This window comes from Meriones unguiculatus, chromosome 1, assembly GCF_030254825.1.
Source record: "Meriones unguiculatus strain TT.TT164.6M chromosome 1, Bangor_MerUng_6.1, whole genome shotgun sequence".
Classification (NCBI taxonomy): Eukaryota; Metazoa; Chordata; class Mammalia; order Rodentia; family Muridae; genus Meriones; species Meriones unguiculatus.
The window spans coordinates 61,799,759-61,815,225 of NC_083349.1; the positions used below are offsets into that span (position 1 = coordinate 61,799,759).

The 15,467-nt window shown below is 48.4% G+C and overlaps 1 protein-coding gene across 3 annotated transcripts in view; it reads right to left on the reverse strand.

The window, feature by feature from the left end:
• The window catches only part of Sh3pxd2a (SH3 and PX domains 2A), a 204,687-nt gene that overhangs the window by 154,072 nt on the left and 35,148 nt on the right, over positions 1-15,467 (reverse strand). For all 3 annotated transcript variants that reach the window (XM_021640215.2, XM_021640216.2, XM_021640217.2), the window contains exon 2: positions 5,601-5,681. In XM_021640215.2, the coding sequence (XP_021495890.1) occupies positions 5,601-5,681 (81 nt within the window). The remainder of the gene's footprint in view (positions 1-5,600; positions 5,682-15,467) is intronic.

Sequence of the window (15,467 nt, forward strand, 5' to 3'; positions counted from 1 at the left end):
AAACTCAGCCGTAAGCTTTCCCACCCTGGGCTGACCCCCAGGGACCATTTTACCCAGGGCCTCTCCTCCCCTCCCTCTGCCCTGGCAAAACCTTCCTCAGGCAGGATCTGCCAGTGGAAAGAGATAGGCTGGAGTTCACTTAGAGCCCCAGAGGCCCAGAAAAGGAGCTGGAGCTGGCTGCCCGTGGGAAGGGAATTACCAGGGACCAATGGAGTCCTCCCGAGCTTCCCCAGGAATCCTTGCATGTTCTATCAAAAACAAGATGCCTCTCTCCAAGGGTAAGGAAAAGCTGTGGACCAATAACGCTTAACTGATTTTTTTTTTTTTTAAGTTTTTCTAACAGTGTGGCTTGGGGGAAGTGGGTTGGTAACTGAACTTGGGAGATGAAAACCATTTCTCTACAGGAATCCTTCACACTGCCATCTGCCTCTCCAGCCTAAGGGCAGACTACACATTCTCTGGCAAAAGCAAAGTCTGTATTAAGGGGCACAGGAAGAAGCCTGTGTCTCCAGCGAGGGTGGGGAACCCAGCTATTTCCTCCTGAGGGCTGAACTCATGATGCTTCTGCCTCCTTCTCTAAGATTGTTACACTTGCTTTTCTAATGGCTTTCTTTACATGAGACCTAGCATTTTTTCTTTCTGTCATCCTAGGAAGCAGGTCTTTATAATGACTTCATTTTAAGATGAGAAGTCAGGGGCACTGAGAGGTTAAAGAACTCATCAAAGGATATATAATCAGTAAGGCCTGGGGAGCTCGGTCTCCGGAACCAGCCATCTCAGTCCTGGGCACTGCTCACCCTGACCACTGCTTCCCCGGCCCGACTCACCACGGCTTCATCAGGACCAGAGCACCGCTGCCAGCAGCCTTCCTGTTCCAGTGCCTGGCTCACGGGTTTTAAGTAATATCTGAATACATGATGCCAGTTTGACAAGATAATTTGGATAGGTCCCTGGGGTTAGTTCTAATGAGATCTAAGTAGTTACATTCCACAGGAATGATCTAGAATGATGGTCCAGGAAAAATGAGGTAATGCAAGTTAAATTATTATTTTCATTTTCTTTCTCTTACTAGATGCATTCTTGATAAAAATTTTCAAGCCTGTTGTTTTCTGTTGCTGTAACAACCACAAGAGGCATTTTTTAAATTTTAGACTTCCCACACTCCGAACTCTCCCCAGGTGTCTCTTCAATTACTAGCCTTTCTTCCATCAATGTCCCTAATATCATCCAGACATAATGGTGACCCATCTGGAGTACATCCTTCTAAATCCCTAAAAATTAGGAATACATCCGTGGGAGAGGTGGCTTGGCAGGCACCGTCTGACAACCTGAGTTAGAGCCCTGGGATCCACAGGAGAGAAAGAGAAAACTGACTTCCACAAGTTGTCCTCTGACCTACACACACACACACACACACACACACACACAGAGAGAGAGAGAGAGAGAGAGAGAGAGAGAGAGAGAGAGAGAGAAACAAAACTGCTGCCTCTTATCTAGGCTCAGTGTTCCCTAGGGCTCACTGACCAACCTATTTAGCAGAATCGTCAAGATCCTCAGTTTGAGACCTTATCTCAAAATAAAGAGTTGGGCATGGTGGCGCACGTCTATGGTCTCAGCATGCAGGGAGGCAGAGGTAAGTGGATCACTGTGAGTTTGAGACTAGCCTGGTCTACAAAATGGGTCCAGGAGAGCCATGGTTACACAACGCAACCCTGTCTCAAAAAGCCCAAAAGTAAATAGATAGATAGATAGATAGATAGATAGATAGATAGATAGATAGATAGATAGATAGATGGGCAGGTAGATAGATAGATAGATAGATAGATAGATAGATAGATAAATAGATAGATAGATAGATAGACAGACAGATAGATAAGGAGAAGAGCTACAGAGGAGGACACTCAATATCGACCCTCTGGCCTGCACACAGGTGCATTCATAAACACATGCATACACAAACACATACACACAAAAATCTTCATGAATAGAAAAATGAACAGCTTTCCCCCACAAAGAAAAGGCTTAGAATAAAAAGTACTATAGGTCTATAGTCTATAGACTGCAGTGCAGAGACGGCTCAGTGGGTGACAGTGCTGGCCATACAAGCTTGAAGATCTGAGTTTGGATCCAAGAATCCATGTAAAAAGCTGAGCATGGATGCACACATCTGCAGCCCCAGAGCTGGGGGCAAGGGGCAGAGCCGAGCTGTCAACCTAGCTCCAGGTTCAGGGAAAGACTCGTCCCAAGGAATAGTGTGAAAAGTGCTACAACAGGACGCTCTCAAACAATGGCTTTCTCTGCTCTCTGCATACTTGAATACAGGTGTGAGCACCTGCACACACCACATACATACACCATCCTCACACACACATTACAAGAAGGATCTCTTCTAATTCTAAAAAGGCAATGCTCCATGAACCTCCACAGGTAATATTATAACAGCCTCCCAGCACGCCATTCCAGGGCTGAATATTAGCGATTCTAGGATTACAGCTTTGTGCACCGGTCATTAACCAGGCTACTCAAGAGCTGGAAACTGAGTGTGGCCCCGTGCTGGGTGCGTGGGTGGAAAGCGCAAGAGAGATGAATAAGGAAGAGAGATAAAAGCTCTTCGAAACAGCTGAAGCCCTTTGAGCAAATAAGTAGGCTCAAGCTCTCTCAGCTGTCTTCCAAGTGGTGCAGGGGAAGTTTAAGGGCCTTTCCTGGCACTGACCAAATATTGACCCAGTTACTCTCACTGCCAGGGGTCCCTCTCAGAGGCCAACAGCACATGAGCCAATGTTTGCAGAGAGATGACCGCGGCCCAGGGGCTGGCGGACCAGGTTGTGAAACAGCCACCAGTGGAGCCAGGAGGGAGGCTTCCTGTCCTTCTTTGGAGGGACTAGGTCACAGGGGAGAGATGTCCAATGAAAAGATGACTTAAAAGCGAGATTGTGGCCACTTGCCTGACTCCTGCTTATCTGCATCTCCAAGCAGACCCTTTATGACCAAACAAATGTGGGCCTGAGACCATAATCTGCTCCCTGTAGGTTGGGTCCCTCTTCTGCTCGTAGAAGGCTGAGGAGTAAGCTATTTTTAGAAGAACAAGGCTCTTTCCCCTGTTTCCACCTTGACATCTAAAATGCTCTTGAAGCCCTCTCTGGAGTCTATCCTTGCTTTCAGAGGGGCCCTGGGACAGCTGTTCCAAAAACATGCTCAGGCGGTGGTTGCCGGAGGTAGAATCAGGCCATCAAGTATGTTAAGGTTACCTTTAACCTGCTAAGTCATCTTGTCAGGCCAGCAACTCCAATAAATAAGAAAGCCATGACCATGAATAAATGAATGGATGCCACAAAGATGAAAAGGAATGCCCTTGGGACCCACTTTATGAAAGCAACTGCTACAGTGTATTTTGGAATAATGACAACAAAAAGAATCTGTACGTGTTCGGGATGGAAGGGGAAATTTTATGTTTTCTTAAAAAAAAAAAAATGAAAAAAGAAAGGGTCGTAAGCAGCCCAGGCTACCCTCAACCTATGTAGCTGAGGATGACCTTAAACTCCTTATCCCCCTGCCTCTACCTCACAAGTGCTGTGATCATAGATATGTGCTATTATGCCTGGGTTAAAAGTATCTTTGGAGTCAGAGAGATTGCTCAGCAGGTAAAGATGCTTGCTGGCAAGCCTGAGGACTTGAGTTCAATCCCTGGGACCCACGTAGTGGACAGAGAAAATTGACTCCCTCAAGCTGCCCTCCACCCTCGACATGTGGCATACACATGCCTCACCGCAAATGAATAAACATCTTTGATCTGAAAGTAACTGAACCTGTAGCTGTGGAACTTGCACACACAGGGACAGGATGACCCACTCAGACAAGCCTGGCCACAAGCGGAGTCATGCCAGGGCCAGGGGCCAGCACATCACAGCTGCTCCATGCTTGTGTCCCTTCCAACAGTGACAGGAGGAAGAGAATCCTCACGCAGGGGTGGAGGATGGGGGCAGCATTTCTTTCCTGTATGATTCAGTAACTTGGGAGGGGGTGGGACCAGAAGAGAAATTCTGATTTGGAAGTTTCCCCGGGCTGCTAGCCCCCTTCCAGCTCATCAATGAGCCCTTTCAGGGTCCATGCTCTGCCCTACTGTACTATCATTTCCTGTCCCCACACACTGTACCCATTGATGGGGTAGAGGCAAATCCCACCAGTTTATCCTGAGACCGAAGGAGACTGACTGGGCAGGATCGAGAGGGGAAGGGGCAGAAGGCAGGAGGCATGTGTGCTCCTACTCTCACATGCAGTGACAAATTCAGCCCCGTACTGTTGAACCAGAAGGGTACATAATCTGGGGAACTGGCTTTTTAAAAATTTGTTGCATAAATAGAGTGATAAGGATCATGAGATAAAAGCAGGCATTAATGCACAAACACACAGGCCTGCCTCTGCCTCTCCAAGATGGTCCCCTATAAGGGGCTAAGGGGAAGGACTGGCTGCTGGTTCTGAGGGCTAGAAATGAATGTCTCTTCTTTGAGTATTTGTGAGTCTAAATCACACTCACATCCTAAGGAAGAATCTCAAATATCTCGGCTTTCCCTTCCAGATAGAGGAAGGGTGCTGCCCACTCATACTAACACACCAGCACTTGCTCCTAATGCCCAAGGGTGACACCTTCAATGCCACCCTGCCAGAGCTCACAACTGTGCTCCTAAAGACCCTCTACCTCTGGGCATTCTGATTGTTCTGAAGAAGGTACCTGGCCAAAGTCTTCCTTGAGAGTAATCAATTTGGAACAGGGAGACAGTCAGTGTCTATGGCGTTGGGAGCCACAGGTATGGAATTCCAGAGTTACTGACAGCTAAGTTTGTCAGTGTGGGAGTTAACAAGGGCAAAGGACAGTATTGGAGGGAATCAGAGACAAGACGGGAACAACGGGTACTAGTTTGGGCTTTGCGGAAGCCCCACTGACCCAGTGTCATCCCCACCATCTAGTCAACCACATAAAAGTCATTTGTCACCAAAAGATCCTAAAATGAATCAGCCAGCATCAAAGAGGTGTGTTGGGTGGTACTGTGTGGCTGTGTACTAACATCTTGCTGAAGAAAGTTGCCTGTGTGAGTTAGAGACACACACTCACCATCCGCAAGTACAAACTGGGTGGCAAGCGCCTTGTTTAGATAGACAGGCAGACGCAGTGGTATGCCCAGCATGTAGCTTTATAAATTGCTTATTTTGCTTCGGTCTTCTCTGTGTGTTTGCTTTTCTTTACTAGCAATGATGTGGTGACTTGTGTCTCATCATAGATGTTTACAGATATGTCTCCTCAGGCACACAGCACCCACGACTGCCTTCCCGACTCCCCTTGGTTTCCACCCCAAGGCCAAGGCAAGATGACAAAGCATGCCTGTGAAGGACCACTGCGGAAAGCAACAAAGCCTCAAGTGTCTGCACACAGCGCTCAAGACAGTAACAAGCCTGGCCACTCTGTGGGGACTCCCCCATCTGCCCCTCTGTGCCAGAATGGATTCTGGCCCTCAGCTCTATCCAGGGCCTTCCAGTGGGATATGGACACAAAACACGGGAGCCCACCAGAGACTCGGGCCACTATCTGGCTCTTGCCAACTCACCTGCAGGTCAAAGAACTTGCTGTACCTCCGGTAGATAGTCTGGGAGGTAGAGTCGGACCAGGTCACATTGATAATATATACCTGTTGGAAAAGAAGAGCAGGTGAGTAGGTGGCCAAGACTGGGCTCTAAGGCAGGCCGGGCACGGCTTTATATTACTGTAAGAGTGCCACAGCCCAGACCATTCTTTTTCTCATCTGTCACCAGGGCCTGGCTCACTGTCAGGAACCATATGGATGCTACAATGTATGTTAATGCGCGCACACGTGCACACACACATACATGCACACACACACACACACACACACACACACACACACATACACTCCCTATACCTGAAGAAGCATTCACTGAAATAAGAATGGAGGTTCTCTTAGTAAAGGGTTAAAAGAAATGGCTTACACATCATTTTTGTTAATATGTGTTGCAGATAAGAAACATAAAATTGAGGTCATTATACATTTGTAAATAGCTGATTCCCACTGGTCCTCAAAGTTCGGAATGAGTGAGATTCCACGAGGGTTCCTCCACAACTGCAGCTCGACAAGCCTCATGCTTTGAAATCCCACACGGGCAGACCTGGGCTCAGGGCACTCAGATCTCTACTCCACACACAAAGCTGGGTTACCCACCCTGAACTTTTTGGGAGACTATAAACGTGTCAGAGCTGCACGGCTCAACTCAGCCTCCCGACAGCCAGGCTCACTGTCCTTCAGAACACATACACAGAAAGATTCGCTACACTGACCAAGAAAGCCAGCAGATCTGGCACAAGAAGCAACTTCATAGGAGAGATGGCAAGCAACACGCAGAAGCTACTCAGGCTGCTCAGGTGCCATACCAGGCAAGCACACCAGGCCCAGGCCGTCCCCCTGGTAAGCCACACGGGGTTGCAGCTTCAGGCCACCACGGAAGACCCCCTGGTTCAGGAGGCCTCTGGGAAAGGAGAGAAAGCTCCTTGTCCATATGACGTGGCTTGCTGTTCCTGTTCTACACCCCTGGCAGAGGTCTAAATACAGACTGCACACAGATACCCACTGCCATTGGGCTACTCTGCTGACCTCTTCTGGCACAGATGTGATGCAAAGGAGGCCACCTCTGGGGGGACACAAAGGATCCCCAGCAAAGGCTCTCATCTCTACATATCCCTCAGAATTACGCCGGAAACTGTAGAAATTCAGGTTCTCAGGCCATTGGTAAGTGATTTTGACACCACAGGTCTGTGGCATTCTTCCTAGTGAGCACCTCACAGTCAGAGAAGCCAGGGCCAGGGCCTGAGCCACATGGAGGAGAAACCTCAGCAAAGAGAAGCTGTGGGTAGAAGACTGGTGCAACTCCCCAGTTGAAGAGACCAAAACTTGCACACGCAAGTGCGGGCAAAGCCTGTTGCTTGGTGGTTCAGTGAAAGGCACTCTCTGACTTCTGTTCCTTCTCCCTTTCCATGGTCAGTCGCAGAGTCAGTGTGGGGTTCCAAGGAGAATGCCCCCCACCCACAGTTGGTGGAATTGTCTGGGAAGGGTTAGGAGATGTGACCTTGTTGGAGGAGGTGTGCCACCAAGGGTAGCCTGAGGTTCAAGTGACTCACAACCATTCCCAGGGTCTCACTTTCTGCCCGTGGTTGTGGATCAAGATGTGGCCTCTCAGCAGCTGCTCTGGCCACCATACGCCTTTGCTCTGCCATCACAGACTCTTAACACTCTGGAACCATATGACCTTTAAACACTTTCTTTTGTAAGACGCCTTGGTCATGGTGGCTCATCACAGCAATAGAAAAGTAACTAAGACAGTTAGCTGTCCAGCGTGGAGTATTGATGAGTAGAGGTCCTGGTATGGAAAAACATTAAGCTAAAGGCCAGCCCTGCCCTGAGCTCAAAATAAACTACTGTTATGAGTTGGGTACATAGCTCTGGGGTAGCACATCTGCCCAGCATATTTGAGACCTTGGGCTCTAGTCTCAGCAGTGAGAATAATAGTTTTAAAATTATTAAACAATACCTAATATTTAACTAGGTGCACAGTGGTGGGCACCTATAATTCCAGTATTTGGGAGGTGGAGGCAGGAGTTCAAAGTCATTTTCAACTATATAGTGAGTTCCAGGTCAGCCTGAGACACATGAGTCCCTGCCTGAGAAAACAATGGACATACATAAATATACGGACAGACATACAGGCAGATAGGTGTGTGTGCATCTGCTTTGTTGTACCCTTGATAAAAACATTTATCTCAACAAATTACAAAATCATTTCGATATCTAATGATGGCTCATGTTTAGGTGATAAGTTACTATAAGCCAGTATGGTATAAAGTATTCAAATGCATCAGCTCATTTAATCTTCTCAGTGATTATTCCCATATGGTGCAGGAGGAAATAAGGCTCAGACATGCTAAGTCAAGTCACACAGCTAATAAAATACACAGCAGAAGATGTGAACCAAATCTGAATCTTCCCCGTCTTAATCACACCGGGTAAACCAGCCATGCTGGCTTGCCCCTATAATCCCAGCATACGGGGAGGTAGAGGCAAGTGTATCGCTGTGAGTTCTAGGCCAGCTTGGTCTGCAAAGTGAGCCTAGGACAGATAAGGCTACACAGAGAAAACCTATCTTGAAAACACAAACAAACAAACAAAAATCATACTGGGTATTTACTTTTCTACTGTTGCTTGAGGTAAGTTAAAAACACTAGGCTTGATTTGGTTCTTGTACTTGGAAGCCCAAAAGCTCGGTGGTGGCAGCTGTGAGGTCATGTCCACAAGGCACACGAGGGAGCAGGGAGTACAAGAGACAGAAGAAAGAGGGCTAAACTCATCCTTTTTACCATGAACACAGTTCCATGACAAGGACATTAATCCATTCAGGAAGGCTGTGCCCTATCTAAAGATCCTTCTCCTCCTATTGTAATGACAATTGAACTTTAATTTTGAAGAGAATATTCGTTCAGCAGCCACAGGCCTGTTTCTCTATATGTCAATTTAGGTCTGTAGGTATTAAAGCAAATAACTTGATAAGAAATAAACATCTTTTAAATTAAAGCTTCCTTCAGGTGCTTGGAAAAGTCTGGATACCTATGGGCAGGGAAGGGCCTAGGGCAATGGCTCCCAGCCTGTGGGCTGAAAGACCGTCTCACAGGGGTCACCTGAGACCATCGGAAAACACAGATATTTACGTTACAGTTCAGAACAGAAGCAAAATTACAGTTATGAAGTAGCCATGAAAATGATTTTCATGGCTGGGGTCACCACAGCATGAGGAACGGTATTAAAGGGTTGCAGCAGCATCAAGAAGGTTGAGAAGCAGTGGTCCAGAGGAACAAGGAAGAGTCCACGACCAATCAGACAGACTTGGGGATCAGATGGGCCAGGGTTCAGGAATGCAGCAAAAGCCAGCCGCCCCTCAGGCATAGCCGCTCCCTGCTACTGTGGAAGAGGAGCTGGGTTTTCATCAGGGTCATAATCACCCTACTACCCCCTACCCTCTTCCACCTGAATGTCTCCTCACTGCAGGTTCCCAGGCAAGAAGCAGATGTGTGCCGGCACCAGGTGCTGCCTGGTGTCCTTATATAATGGGTCCCCAAGAGGCCAGGCCCACCAGGAGAGAGAGAAAGAGCTTGCCTGCAGGTCATTAAACTCCACCATTCTCCTGCGCCTGTGAAGCGGAGCTGAGGAAGGACTTAACGGGGGCTTAACACCCATGCGCCTTCCTGTGTGGTAATTAGGGGCTTCTCTTTCACCTCCCAGGGAGAATAAATCACTGGCCTGCGCCTGGCTGCTGGAAAGACGCAGGGAGGCCTGGTAGTTGGGAGATGCAGGCAGGCCTGGCCATTGGGAGATGCAGGCAGGCCTGGTAGCTGTTACAGGGCACAAGTTAAGACGATTTTGGCAGAGGAGGAAGCTAGGGCTCAGTGACTTGTCGAGTCGGGATGGCCAAGTGAGGAGAGAATTCTGGAGCCAGTCCAGGCTGGATCTCTCTCTTACTCATAGCACCCACTTCATTAGTTGTGAGACTTCTCAGGATCCCATTCCCACCCCCAGGTTTTCCCAAACTTCTGGGACATGCCATAGGCTGCAGACTCCAAAGCAGACAGTGTCTTCCTGTAGATAAGACCAGCGATCTGAAGATGGACTCCAGACTCCATCCTTCCATTGTGACAAGATGCTTGCTCTGTTTTCTTCCCAACTGTAGATAGCCAACTGTAGATATTATCACTCCAGATGAGAGATGGATGCCGGAATTCTGGCCTCTCCCAGGACACCCCTAGACCCTCATCCCAGTACCAGAGCTTCTTAAAGATGCTCTGGCTGGCCCTGCTTTAGAGATAAACTGTGGAGAATGAGCAGGTGTCAGAGGGGGAGAGGGCAGAGGTCACTGGAGAAAGCCAGCTCTGTTTACCCGCCCAGATAACACCCCCCCCTCTGGTTTCGGGAGCTGCCAGATAACATTACCCAGCAGCTGGACTGCAAGAAAGGGCTGGCAATTAAACTCCCTGATTCCAAACACAGTTACTTGGGCTTATGTTTCCTGTGTAGAGTTTCCCTTCCTTATGGATTTTAAAAATGCGCAGATTCCATTTCAAGGTCTGTAGTCACTTCACACAGATGGCAGGCAACTAGGAAACCTCCTTAGAGAGCAGTAGCCATGTCTGGCTTCCTGCAGGCTAGCCAGGCTATCATGTTCTTCTGCAGCTCACATCTAAAGAAGCCCTAGCAGTGTATGGACAATCAGCACAGCACCTCATTGCTCAACCTCCCATCTGACACCATGCTATCTGCTCTGTACACATAGCCTGACCATAGCTGAGCTTTCTGACTTTGTCTGCCCAGTGGGTTCTGCTACTCTCTGTGAACCAAGCGCCTTTGAACTTGCCTATAGGTCAGTAAACCTGCAAGACCTGGATGCAAAAAAACAACCTTGCAGGTCAGCTCCTGAGAACAAAGAATAAAGCCCAATCTCATGAAGGAGAGATGGGAGGACGGGATCTGGAATATTCCCAATGAATGATTGCAAAGATGTGACTCAAGCATTCCTAGAAGGCCTCAGATGGGCCTGGATTTAGTCAGTAAAGCTAGGTGTCTGCTGCTGCTTTTGCCACAGAAAGTAGGGCAAGAGTCGAGGAATTAGGAATTGTGGGGGGAGAGGGGCACCCCTAAGTGGTGTACACTGTGGCTGCAATTTGCCAAGGGAGAAGGATTTATTTTCCCTGGCCCCTTGACCAGCTGACCTGGCTGCAGGTCAAATGGAAACTCCCTTGCAATGGTCCCCACCTGCTCACGCATGGCTCTGGGACCAGGTGGCCAGGCCCAGGGCCACTGCACATAGTCAGGCAAGTTGTATTCAATACCCAATGGTTGCCCAGTGGGAGGCAGATCTAATCTAGACTCTTCAAATTACATGTTCCACCTTGCGGCTGGAGAGATGCCACAGAGGGTACCTTGCTCCTGGAGTGGGCTATCACTGTCTTCTAGGACCTGGGAGGTCACAGGATCACTTCAAATCTTCTGGAGTCTGGGCCATTTGGGGTTAATTGGGTTGAAAAATTATGGCCCTAAAAGCCAAACTGAACACAATCCAGAAACCAATAAAGGGGGATCTACATTTGGGGCCACAGTAATTGTTGTAATTGTTGAAGAAGGGCCTATGCCAAGTTCTTTCCAAGAAGTTGATGCCCATCTGAGATACCATTAAGCCCTACCTTTCCATTCTACATGCCCCACATACTTAGATCTGCCTTGGAGAGTTGGCAGACAGTATGCCATGCACATCTCCAGTCCAGCCAGGTTGGTCTTCTAAATTAGACTACCTTGGGCAGAGGGCATCAGAGCTACTGTTCCCAATGCAAGTGGCTGTGCCAAAGCCGGGCTGATATTATCCTCTGTGACTCTCAAAGTGGCAGTGATGGTCCTTTAATTGTTCCAGAGAAGGAGCCCTCAAGGATGCCACCATCTGACCCGGGCTCCATTAGCCCCGTGAGTCCTCCCATGTCGTGGAGTGCTCAGAGTCTGCGGTCGACGATCAGTGGTGTATTATACCCACCCTTGTTTGCCAGCTGCTGGGACAGCACAGCCCAGAGCCTGGCACATGTTGGGTCGTCAGTGTCTTTAGCGTGGGTGAGTCCACCCCTCCCTGGTCTCCCCATATTACCTAGTGCACTCTCTTGGCCTTTAGTGTTCTAGATCTGGAGATAAGCACTGGTTCATTCAATGAAATAAAGTCCCAGGGGGTTGTAGCACCAATGAGTGGCTAAAGAAATATTGGAGAGAGTTCTCCAGCCCCAGACCTAAACTCTTAATGGGCAAGAGACTGAATACAAATCCTTCTAACTCAGTACAAGGATATTTGCCAATCCAAAACCTTGACAGCAAAGTCGTGTACAATAACCATGGTCACTTAGCTCAAAAAAAAAAAAAAATTTTGTGGGGGTGCTGGAGAATCCCCAACGAATAGGAATAGGGGTATATCTGTTAACCCATATGGCCTCAAACTCACAATAGACAAGGATGACCTTGAACTTCTGATCCCCTTGCCTCTACTTCCTGGTTGCTAAGACTATACTCGTTCATGTGATGCTGGGAATCAAGCTCAGGGCCTCATGCATGCTCCACAAGCACACTCTCAGGTGATCCAGAGTCCTTGTTTTCAAGGTTTTAGCTTAGCCTGAAAACACTGAGCACCCTCGGAGTGGCCCTGGCGAAATCCCAATGCCTCCTCTGGCTGGTGTTTGTTCTAGCAGACATAGAGCCACCACTTAAAAGGCTATTTAGTCGGGCACCTCCACTCCAACATCCACGCCTACAGGGTGACCACAGCGTGGGTGAGCAGCTTAAGCCAGCCCTGTTCCAGCCCTTAGCCCCCTGGTCCATGCTCCGGACCTCACCCTCACAGAGCTATCACCGTGACTCCTGCAGGAGCCACTCCAGGAAAGGCTGTGACGTCAGGAAGGTATAGAAGAAGGCTTCTTCCGGAACCACATATATCCACCCGCTACTCCAAAGCCCATGAGCACACCGCAGAGCAGGGGACTGAACCCATTTCTGGGGAAAAGAGAGCTTTTCATTCATTCATTTATTCATTCATATTTTCTTTTGCAGTGCCAGGAATTGAACCCAGGACCTTGTGTGTGCTAGGCAACTTCCGCCACTGAGCTACATCTCCAGTCCTGTGAAAAGGACTTTAGACTTTTAAAAAACTTTTTTAAAAAAAAAAATTTACTTAATTTTATTCTCTGTGTGTTGGTAGGAAGGTGTCAGAATCCACGGAACCGGAATCACAGACAGTCGTGAGCCACCATGGGGGAGCTGGGAATCAAACCTGGGTCCTATGGAAGAGCAGCCAGTGTTCTTAACCATGGGGCCATCTCTCCAGCCCCCTAAACAAAACTTTTTAAAGACTTTTTTTTAAAGCTGTTTAAATTTTCACACAACTATATTTATGGTATATTGAGCGCACACCCTCCTCCACGTCTCCCTGTCCTTCTGTCAGTCCTCCTAAGCAGCTTTACTTCTAATTTCAAGTCGCACACACAGAGGGTGGGGGAAGATTTTATGCGTAAACATAAACATCTTACGTCCTGGGAAGGGCAAAGCATGACTTCGTTGCACGGGGCGAGGAAAACAATGGGGTACCATGCTGTGAAGCCAGGGGCTTGTTCTTGTTCTTTTTCCCATGTCCCCTGGAAGGGAGTGCACATATGCGCTGGGCACTCTCAGGAGCCAGAAACCCTGAGGAACCTGAGGGGAAGGGTTCACCATCAAACCTCCATCCCTCAGGTCCTCAGAGCTGGGAGACTGAAGAGGTCATTCTGCAGACCTTGTTCTTGTCTGCGCAAACAAACGTGCCCATTAGGGCTTCAGAAAGGGACAGCCACCGCTGTTTGCTGAGGGCTTTCTGAGTTCCAGACACTGCCAGGGACTTTATTCTGATTGTGATCTGTCTTTACAATATCCTCTAAGACAGTGTTAGGGCCTCCAGCTCCTCCAGCAGAGGCTGCAGTCAGAGCAGCAACCTGGGGCGGTCAGGCGCACAGCAGTGACAGGGCTTGAACAGGCCAGTCCCCTCCAGAGGAGTGCTTTGTTCTCTCTTTCAGGTTTAACTGCATTTTTCTAACATTTATTTCTTTGTTTGTTTGTTTGGTGTAGGGGGTGGGTATGGATATGCACATGCCCAAGCCTTTGTGCCACGGTGTATGTGCGGAAGTCAGGGGACAACTGAGAGGAGTCAGTTCTCTCATTCCACCTGTGGGACCCAAGGCTGAATTGAGGTCCTAGGACGCAGTGGCAAACTCCTTCACCTACTGAACTGTCTTGGCAGCCTTTTTTTCAGTTATTCATATCGTTCATTCTTTATTGTGTATAATCATTTGTACATGGTATTGTGTTTTATGAGGACACTTACTGATCAGTATTCATCCTAAGTTGGGTATATGCCCCCAAATCCTCTACCCTTCCTTTTTCACCCCTCCACCCCCTCAGTTGCACCTCTACTTTCATGTCATACACACACACGTGATTTCCATATCTATATAAAACCTAGGGACCACAAATGAACAAAGCCAGGCAGTTTGTCTTTCTGAGGCTGCCTTAATTTGCTTTCCTTCAGACTACACTAACTTCGCTCTTCTTTCAAGTTGAAAATGTCCCACTGTGCATATGAGCCACGTTTGCCCCTGTTGCCGGACCCCCAGTGTGGTCCCGTAACTTAGCTACTGTAAACAGGGCTGCAGTAAACATCCACGGCCACGTATCTCTGTGATACGTTGACTCGGAGTCCTTCGGTTAAATATACTCTGTCCTCCTTAAATAACACCAGATTGCCTGGGACAGGGCGGACAGAGCTCTCTGCCACAAGGACCGCCGCTGGGGTCCAACCTGCAGCTCTGCCTGTTGGTTTCTCCTTGGGTAGGTAATGACCAACTTCGCAGTCAGTACTAAGGCTGCCTATGTCACTGGTGAGGAGGGAGCCTGGCATTAGGACCCCTGTGCTCTAGATCAGCTCCATGAGCCCCGAGTCCCCATTCCATAAATGAAGGCGATAACTCCAGCCTCACTTTGAACATCATGTGAAGAACACAGTGTCGGGGGCACTGTGGACCCTGACACAAGTTGCCTGTCACAGACCTTTGTTCTCTAAGGGCCCCCAAATGCACAGGGCCTGGAAGGGAATCCACGTTGGGTTTCCAGATTTCTGGCCATTTCTGGGATGTTCTCCTGAACAGCGGAGACTATGTGGTTGTCCTTTGTACTTTCCTTCTTCCAACCCTGCCACCACTGCTCAGCCAAAGCAGTCTGTCAGAGAAAAGGGGCTGAGTCACTCAACCAGCAGGGCCCCCAGTGGAGAACCCAGAAACGGTCAGTAGACATCTTAGGTAATGCCCAGGCATCAGGGAGGGTGGCTGACACTGTGCCCAGTTGGGAGGGCAAGGCTCACTTTATGATGGATATGAAGTAAAACCTTTATTTGTTGCATCTGACTTTTTGACACTGTGACACGACTGCTATCAACAAAGAGCACACGTGAGATCCATGTAATCTAGTCATAAAGCATGCATGCACACACATACACACACAAATCTTACGTTGTAGCGAGCTTACAACAAAGTAAAACAAACAAATAAATTTTTAAAATGAAATTTTGTGTCAGGCCACATTCAGAGCTACCATGTCATACATATCTGTTAGACACTCTTCGACACTAAGGAGCCAGCGCTCTGGAAACAGCAAAAGTGTTATGTGCCTGGGTTGCAGTGGGCTTGGCCACCGCTCAGAAGCTCCAGTAGAGATAGGAAGGGAACTTCTGGCTCCATACGCTCCCTAATCAACACTCAACTCTGGTCCACTGCCCTCCAAAAACACATCCTGCCAGTGTGCCTGCGCCTT